General features: G+C 32.4%; 1 protein-coding gene across 1 annotated transcript; it reads right to left on the bottom strand.

Annotated features, from left to right (window-relative positions):
- Positions 1 to 5187: 5187 nt before the first annotated feature.
- LOC125209904 (TIR-only protein-like) lies at positions 5188 to 6313 on the bottom strand. The gene is made up of 2 exons (XM_048109479.1): positions 5814 to 6313; positions 5188 to 5502 (listed from the first exon to the last, which is right to left on the bottom strand). The coding sequence occupies exons 1-2, from the start codon at positions 6278 to 6280 to the stop codon at positions 5361 to 5363; spliced, it is 609 nt and encodes a 202-aa protein (XP_047965436.1). The 5' UTR covers positions 6281 to 6313; the 3' UTR covers positions 5188 to 5360.
- Between the last annotated feature and the right edge of the window lie 3665 nt (positions 6314 to 9978).

Here is a 9978-nt window from a genome sequence, read left to right as displayed (position 1 = left end):
CTCAAAATAAGTTTGTGGATGACGCAATGAGTGCGTCAACACGCCACTTTGAAGAGGCGCAAAGAAGGGATCAGTTGATGTTGAAAAGTTAGTTGCATAGTACCCCAGACCTTGAATGGTGAATAATATTGTTTTAGGAGAATGAATTAACGTCAATATTTTTTGTTAAAAAACTTTTGAGTAAACTAACTCTTGATGGCTGGTGAGTGTTTGTTTCTTTTGGTGTATACATTGAGTGGTTTTTGGATTACTATTTTTTGTTTTGGTATAGACATTGAATATTAAACACGCATAAGGCATGATTTATAATGGTAAGAAAATTCTGACACATTGACAAGCAAAAAAAACTCTTGTAACAAATTCTGACATACGCAAGCAAATTGCGATACGAAATCTTATTTGAGTATAAACAACTTCAAGCACTAATTAGTTTAAATCCTTGGTAATACCAAGCACTAAATTATAAATTAACATGCAAATTTGATGCAATTAAATTGAGTGAAGTATGGTAGTCATATAGTCATGTAGTATGCAATACAATTGAGTGAAGTGTGGTAGTCATGTAATATGCAAATCTTAATTTAGTAGCAAGCAATATCCAAGGGATTAATCTGCAATCTGGGAGTCATATGTGTCCGCAAACAAAAAGCACAATTTGATTTAGTAGCAAGCAATATCGAAGGGATTAACATGCAAACATTCTCTCATGATAAAGCAATACTAAACACAATGCAGTGCAATCTGGTAATCACATTATCTACGCAATACAATTGAGTGAAGTGTGGTAGTCATGTAGTATGCAAATCTTAATTTAGTAGCAAGCAATATCCAAGGGATTAATTTGCAGCAATCAAATAATTGTTAGAGTTTGTATACTAGAAATCACGTTTCGAGTGATTGAATACTGTAAAACTCTTATTTTATTTTCCAATAAATAAAACAGATTATTTTTGTCATAATGTTGTTATGTTTTACATTTAATGGATGTTAATGCATGTTTAAATGTATAAGTTAACTTAACAAAGTCTAAGTCTTTGTTTTAGTAGACCGGTTGTGGGCGTCGTCCACTTTAAGGTAATACGGTCAGTTCTAAAATAAAGAAAAAGATGAATTTCACAACCTAGATGGAATTTGACTATCCATCGAGAAAGGTTGCAATGTCAGTCCGCATATTTCTAAGCCTTACTGAAATAAGATGACATTGGTGTGGTATAGCACTGAACGGATCTAACAGCAAGACTTGCCTTAGGCTATCTACTGAAAGGCGAGGTCTTGATAAATATTTGTTTCTTAATCAATGTAGGTTAGCATTGAGCATACGGTATTGATTATGCACTACTTTGACTTATCAAATGGTGCGGGTTTTTCGTAACCCAATTATCCTGATATATTGGGTAGTGGTGATCGATACCTAGCGGTGCTAGGATTGCTATTATATTGAATCGTGCGCGAGCTGAGTCTCGTTTGATAATGTCCTCAAGAGGAGCGCGAAACAAGGTTTTATTATTCGGAACCTAGCTAGTTGGAGTGTGATTACTCTATGAATAATAAATAAGCGTTTCATGCTAAGTCCACTCTTAGAATTAATAAGAAGTTAATTAATTAAGTCAATAGCAGACATTAATTAATTAATGGACATTTTAATCTTAAGCACGGGAAATGAAAGTTAAACGGAAACCCGGATTACTTGTAATTTCGGATTTGGATGGGGAGAGTTCAATATTACTTCTGTAGTGGCTGCTCGTAATATTCCAATTATAACTTATATTAAATTGTGGGTTCAATTTAATTAGTAAAAAGTAAATTGGATGAGCTCATATCCAAAACCTTCCATAGATCCCCTGTCTGGGCCCAAAAGGAACTTAATATAAATAGGAGAATAAAGGAGACAGAAATAACACAATTTTATTTGCTAAAATTTTCGAAAATTTCAGCTGTCACAAGCTGTAGGAATTTTCGAATTCCTCTCCTATTCCAAAAAGGATTTCTTCTGTCTTCTTTATTTAAGTCCTAGTATTCTAGTAAGATCAGCCCACACTGATATTGGGATACAGTTCGGGAACCAGAGAGAAGATTTGTGGTTTAGTACTCAAAGCATCACGTGGAGAAGAAGCTAGCCATCTTCAATTCTTTGGAGAATTAATTAGGTATTTTTCTGCTCCGTAGAAAAGCATGTTTTAGGTTTCAATATTCTTAAAGCATGATTAATTCAAGTTATGAGCATGATACATGTGATAATTACGCGAATAGTTTTTGTCTAAATAATCTGCTAAATAGATCTGAAAATTATGTGATTTATTATGCGCCCGCTTCCGCTGCCAGCACCTTCAATAATCATATTATCTACGACAATACAATTGAGTGAAGTGTGGTAGTCATGTAGTATGCAAATCTTAATTTAGTAGCAAGCAATATCCAAGGGATTAATCTGCAATCTGGGAGTCATATGTGTCCGCAAACAAAAAACACAATTTGATTTAGTAGCAAGCAATATCCAAGGGATTAACATGCAAACATTATCTCATGATAAAGCAATACTAAACGCAATGCAGTGCAATCTGGTAATCACATTATCTACGACAATACAATTGAGAGAAGTGTGGTAGTCATGTAGTAAGCAAATCTTAATTTAGTAGCAAGCAAATATCCAAGGGATTAATTTGCAGTAATCTGATAATCATATTATCTACGACAATACAATTGAGTGAAGTGTGGTAGTCATGTAGTATGCAAATCTTAATTTAGTAGCAAGCAATATACAAGGGATTAATCTGCAATCTGGGAGTCATATATGTCCACAAACAAAAAACAAAATTTGATTTGGAACTAGACAATATAATGAAATCTATAATATGCAAACCATATAGAAGTAAAATGCGATATCCAATAAATAACATTGCAGTCAAGTGAGTGTGACTGGACAATCCGAAACGAACAACAACTAAAACAAAGCAAACATATAAATAATGATGAATAACTAGTGCATTTGTTTTCTTTTTGTTTGTCGCAATTCCTAGAGTAATAGGGACACAGTTCCCGACATTTCGCACACCTACGCAAAAGTTTGCTTAGCAGCTTCATAGCCTTCTCTTTAATTTACATTAAAAGGCTAGGCAGAACTATTGTCCGTCTTCACCACTTCCGTTGTTTGAACTGCACTGTTCTCCGTCTTCACCACTTTTCGTTGTTTGAACTGCAACTACATTAGAATCTTCCACTATCTTACTGGTGAACTGCATAAAATTGCTACAATGATTAACAAATCTTTTGTGTAAAAATGAAATTAAATCACTCATGTACAACAATGCAAATACTCCGTCTATATAATGCGATATACATTACACGACCAAGCAATCTGTGATTATATGTTGTAACACAACAAAACCTAGAAAAAAATTAAATTAAAACTGAACTGTAGAACGAGCATAACAGAGTGGCTTCAATGGCGAAAAATTAGAAATCAGAAACCTATTCACGCTGGAATGACAATTTCCACAATTCGTTGAACGAAGACATTGGAAATTAACGAATTGCTTCGACGAAATTATACATCTCCACGAAATTCATCATCTTCAACAAAATATAATCTGATTAATATTCTCTTATAATTATAATTGGTTGAATGAAAGTACTATTAAATAATTACTCACCTTCCACTAAATAACTCATATCCACGAAATCACTATCTATCTTCAACAAAGTATAATATGATTAATCTTTCTCTTGCAATTAATTGGCTGAAAATAATAAAATTACTCACCTTCCACAAAATTACTCATCTCCATGACTGTCGGACTACAATTCGCCATGGATTGACGATAACAGTTTTTTTAACTAGGAGCTTGTTATGCATGATTTAAGAGAGACGAAGAAGATGATGATTTTGTAAAGATCTTATGTGAATTGAGGAGTGAGAAAAATAGGAAAATAACATGAATTGTGGACACAAAATAACCGCTGAGATTGTAGTTCCTAATCTGCCCTTTCACGCTGGAAACATAATTTTTTATAAATAATTCGCCTGCCACATGGCAGGCAATGGAGCCATTCGATCATAATATCTAACGGATGTTATTGATGGTATATTGTCATGTTAAATTGTGTTGTCAGATTAGCATCTCCCTATATATATATATATATATATATATATATATATATATATATATATATAGGTTTGTGTTAAAATGACAACTCCTCTTAAAATGACAACGTGACAACGCTTATACAGCAATATTATTAACGCTACACAGCAATATTCAATACGGTAGACAGCAATCTATAGATTGTCTGTATAGTGTGTCGGATATTGCTGTTCAAGAAAAATTGATGTTTAAAGAACAGCAGATTGCTGCCCGTCTTTTTCCAGAATTTTTTTTTTTTTTTTTTTTTTTGCCACGTGGCAGCTTATTATTCGTCCACGTGTACAAATGATTGGCTAGAAATGGTGGTATGGTGTTATTTTAAGGGGTGGTGGCACCCTAACATGCCCCTATATATATATATATATATATATATATATATAGGGAGATGATCAAAACAAGTATGTGTTTAAATCCAGAAATGCAGCCCAAATCTTGGCCCTAGGATTAGATGATCTAATGGTCAATAATTAACTCAAAACACGGAAGGTCATAATTAAGTAGTTTTAGGTCATATTATAAGATTTGGGTTTATGTCATGTTAAGATCATTTTAGGTCATGCTTTGTTAGCATGACCTAAAAATAAACTAACTATGACCTAAAAATGCCCTACGTATGATATATATATATATATTTATATATATATATATATAGGGTTTTGATCTATGAAGACCAGATTTAAATACAGAACCGCAGAACCATATCATACGTAGGGCATGTTTAGGTCATAGTTAGTTTATTTTTAGGTCATGCTAACAAAGCATGACCTAAAATGATCTTAACATGACATTAAACCCAAATATTATAATATGACCTAAAGCTGCTTAATTATGACCTTCCGTATTTTTGGTTAATTATTGACCATTAGATCATCTAATCCTAGGGCTAACATTTGGACTGCATTTCTGGATTTAAACACATACTTATTTTGATCATCTCCCTGTATAGAGAGAGTATATCATAGACAGAGATAACACATCGTTCTCAGCCCTCAGGGGCATCATTTAATGATTCAATCATGGTATCTAATGATAAAATTGATTCAAATTAGAATAAATGAAATAACGATAAATTTCATAGTTAACCTATAACAAATTGAACTAGAGGATCGGTAATTAATCCATTATTTTGGAAAGAATGAAATAACTTGAACGTTATTCGAAGATTTCCTTGAACAAGCGCAGACGAATAAACAAATAATGAATTTGAAATGGCCGGATTTATGCAAATTTTGGAGTGCCAAAAGCTGGGGTTTTGTAAATAGAGAGATTGTTATTGCGAAGGAGGAGCTCGTCGTATTCAACTTCTGCGAGGCTCTCTATCACAATGTTTGCTGCATTTTTCACCACGTCCGACCAGTTACTGCCAAATTATATTACTGAGTTAGTCAAAGTCTCTTTAAAATGAATATTTACGTAAGAATTAAAGATATATAGTTAACGGGTTGTTATCTATACAAAACTCAATTTTAATACAAAACGCAAAACCTGGAATTATGAACTCAAACCTGAATCTTATAAAATGACTCAAAACTAATTAATAATAATTTATGCGTTTTAATTAATTATTGACTATCAGATTGAAAAATCTCATGATTAGGATTTGGCCTGCATTTTGTATTAAATTCAAGTTTTATTTTGATCACTTTCATTTAGCAGTTGATTGAAGCTAACCCTTTAAGAGAATCGAAGTTGAGGCCGACGGTGTGCTTGGCCTCCTCCAAGGCCGAGCCGAACCTCGCCACCTCCTCACGTGACATGGTGCCGTCATCAACGAGGCGGAGCTGCGAGGGCTTGACGTCGCAGAAGATGGGGATGACCTTCCTTTTAAGGTCCATCATGAGCGCGAGCTCGTGCAAACAAAAGTAGGAGTCGCAGTAGCGCGGCGAGAAGACGGCGACGCCGACCTTGCACCCGCCTATGGCCTTGTCAATCTTGTCGAATAGCTTGTCCCCCGCCTTCATGCTCTTGTTGTCGAGAAACGGGCGGATCTGAAGCCGGAAAAGGTGATCGTATAGCAGCGTCGCCACGGTGCGCTTGGTGTCCGTGCCCCGGTGGTTTATGAACACGTCGTACGGCGACATGATTCTATCTCTAACTTGCTTCTTCTTCACTAAGTTCATGGCTAGTGATCGTTGCATAATTCCTTTCTTTTTTTTGGGACGTTTGTTTTGTGTGCTTGAGGAATAATGTGTGGTTTCTTGTTTTTATTGAATGTAATTTATAGGGGGAGGGATTTGGAAAATGGGAGTATTTTATACTTAATTCATGTGTGGAATGAAAAATTGAATTGAGTTTCAACGTTTGACATTGAATTTTCAAAAGGTGAATTAGTGGGAAAATCTCATTAAAATTTCGTGCGGTGCGAGGGTTGTTTTCAAGTTAAATCACCGTGTGATTTGATAGGAAGTCCAAGAATAAGTCTACATTAAATTCAAATTTAGTCAGAGAAAAGCCTATGTTTCTCTGGTTTCACAAAATACATTTTATAGTTTTATATTCAGATTTTATTACAAAGGATAATGAAGAATGATACTTCCTCCATTTCAAAAATAGAAACTTTAGAAATAGCACGAGTTTAATATAAATTTGGTAAAATATGATTAAAAGATGAAGATATGAAATGGATAAAAAAATGAACAAAATAAAAAGCGGGAGACATGAAATGGATAAGGTAAGAGACTGAAAGAGAAAAAATAATGAAATTAGTATTAGTAGATTGTGGTAGGTATCTATTTTTTAACATAAAAAATTTTTATTTTTAAAAAACAGACAAGAAATTAAAAATGTTGTTATTTTTAAGAAAGAGAGGGAGTAATAGTTTATTTCGTAACACATTTTTTCTTTAACTAAGAAATTTATGTCATCAATAATAAGTGCGGTCATATTGTATTTCCACTACAATAATTCTTTTTAAAAAATGTTGGCAAAAAGAATAAGAGACAAATTAGAAGAGGTCTATGTCCATAACAAAGAAATGAACCAATGTATACTAATAATATGAGATTATTATATAAGGAAGAAATTATGTGCAGACTAGACGCGGATGGAAATTGGAGCTCCTCCCTTTTCTATTATCATTTACTTCGAATACTAATATTACTGTATTAATCTATAGCACCGTAGATAATTAGTTATATTCTTTTATTAAATTATAACATTATTATAGTTGAATCAATCAAAACGTGAAAATAAAATATATTTTGCTATTTCTACATTTAAAAAGGGAAAAAACTCATTGTGTAGTCATACAAGAAACTTCTATTTACAACGGCTAAACATATTGAATGAGAAATTAATGAAATACTATAACTTAATTACATATTGTTAATCTCTTCAAATTTATATTTGATGCATGTAATTGAATCGAAGAGTCCCGTAACATTATTACAGGGGGAATGACCAATTGCTAACTCATCATTTAATTGCTAACTACAACTAATTTAAAACCATAGGATTTTAGAAAACTTGTGTTTTATAATTTGTCACGTGTAATTTATTTTTTTATTAATTAAATCGAAAATGATAAAAAAAACTGCCAAATTAGGATTTCGGATGAAAATGTCAATATAATGTTTCGAAAATATCAACACAATGCTTTGAGAATGTCAATACAATGTTTTGAGAATGTTAACACATTGCTTATATTGATATTCTACATGTATTATGTTGACATATTTTATATATCAATATTGACAATTTTTGTTGTACGAAAAAATTGAAAATTTTTTCAAATTTTTTCAAATTTTGACATCGGAACATATGCAAGTGAGATCTCGTTAGAATCCTTATGAAATTATCTTTAATTTGATATATGTTGTGCGAAAAAATAATTTAAATCGGGAAAGTTATATACGTTTTAAAGTTATAGGGATATTTTTCAAAAGTTAATTACAAATTATTGTAGTAAATTGACATTAATAACTTTATTGACGTTTTTTTTATCGTATTGACATTCTGGGGCTAATGATCTAGGCCCTTAAATTGAATATACTATTATTTAGTTGTAATTAGCAATTAAATATTGAGTTAGCAATATAACACTTCAACTCTTTCTTGCTTATATTAAGTTTTTATGGTCTCATCATATGCTTTGAGTCCATGCTAGAACCATTCTCCATTTTTTTCACTATAGACAGGGTGCCAGTGGTGGGGATCGGCTAAACCCTTAATTCATTCATGAATAAAGAACTAATCCAAAGATTGTTTTGCATCCATTAGAAAATTTTGCTAGATAGTGGTTTAGTGAAGATGTCGGCTATTTAATCTGAAGTAGGTACGCTGCAAGATATTCTTAGACAAGATGTATATCCAATTCCTCATGCAAGACGTAATTTGATGTGAATACAATTGCTCTTAGACAAAATGTATCCAATTCCTCATGCAAGACATGATTTGATATGAATACAGTTGCACTTAAGATTATCAACTCAAACAAATACTATCCCCGTCCCACTAAGTGATCAACTTTTCATTTTAGATTGTTCTACCATAAGTGATTGATTTTCTTTTTGGGAAAAAAACAATACATTTATCTCTATTTATTCATTTTCTCTTACTTTATTTTTTTCTCTTACTTTATTCTCTCTTTCTTACTTTATTATCTCTTTCTTATTTTTTACTCTTACTTTATTCTCTCTTTCTTACTTTATTATCTCTTTCTTATTTTATTATCTTTTTATCTCTCTCACTTTTTCCTCTCGAGAGAAAGATTTTAAAAATTAGAATGTTCATACTTTTCAGTAACTGACTAAAAATGAAATTATTCATACTATTTAGGGACGGAGAGAGTATCATTTTCTTAAATCTTGTGCGCAAAAGAAACTCATCACTTATAGTGGGACGGAGGGAGTAGATGTATTTGAATTTGATCCCAAGCTCATTATTATAAGAGCCCATGATTTTTAAACAAGCTAGTGCTGAAATTAGAAAATAAAAATAATAAAATATTTAATTTTACATGTAACATCTGTACAATTTTTATGACACATTTGATGAGAACTGTTTTCAACAAGTCGTTATGTCTTGAAATCGTCGAAGAATAGTCACATTTTCAAAAAAAATCTCTCTCAATGTGTATAATTAAGATACCATTCACTCATTCATCTCATTCTATTTCGCAACTATGTTTTGATAAGTTGCATTGAAGAAAATACTCTCTCGACAACGGGTGTTGCAATCAGGAGGATTGATGTCAAATCAAGCAAACGGGACACAAGGGGATAACTTTATCTCTTGTGGTAGAAACCAAAATCTTTGCTACACAAGGGGGAATTCACCTTTATCAACTACATCACCAATACAAGTTTTATGTTGATAAGGAAGTGTCATATATTCAGTAGATGAGAAGTCTTCCAGATAAGGTTCTGCAAGACGAAATAACTTGTCGATATTAAAGCTAGCAAATGAGTTTTTTGGACTAAGACAATTCTTGCAAGTAAGCAATTACACTACTCCACATGTGGAGACAACTCTCTACTAACACTACTAACTGGCTCTCACTCTTACTTTATCAAAACACGTGTCGAACCAAATATTCATACTTTTTAGGTAATGGAGTATTTGTTTTAAATAATATGTGAGATCTCTTTACCATTTATAATAATTATAAACTAGGATTCCTATTCGTGAACAGACCAAAATGAAAAAATGAGACTCTTATTCGAGGATGGAGGGAGTAATAAATAGTAATAATAAAATGTAAATTTTACTTGAAGTTGTTTTGTTATTGTGCACACAATTATATATGTCTCGTTCTGACCATTTTGACCCTAACTAGTCGTTGTGCACAATTAATGTTATCAAAAACCTTAATATATACACATTAGGGGAAGTTTTG

The sequence above is a fragment of the Salvia hispanica genome, chromosome 3 (genome assembly GCF_023119035.1).
Source record: "Salvia hispanica cultivar TCC Black 2014 chromosome 3, UniMelb_Shisp_WGS_1.0, whole genome shotgun sequence".
In the NCBI taxonomy this organism is placed as follows: Eukaryota; Viridiplantae; Streptophyta; class Magnoliopsida; order Lamiales; family Lamiaceae; genus Salvia; species Salvia hispanica.
This window is presented reverse-complemented; position numbering and strand designations above follow the sequence as displayed.

What these genes read in the sequence shown, in the direction of transcription:
- LOC125209904 (XM_048109479.1), bottom strand. Translation starts at nt 6,280, where the DNA reads ATGCAACGATCACTAGCCATGAACTTAGTGAAGAAGAAGCAAGTTAGA. An exon ending in AACTTCGATTCTCTTAAAGG is followed by an intron (nt 5,503 to 5,813) that starts GTTAGCTTCAAT and finishes ATAATTTGGCAG; the next exon opens with TAACTGGTCGGACGTGGTGA.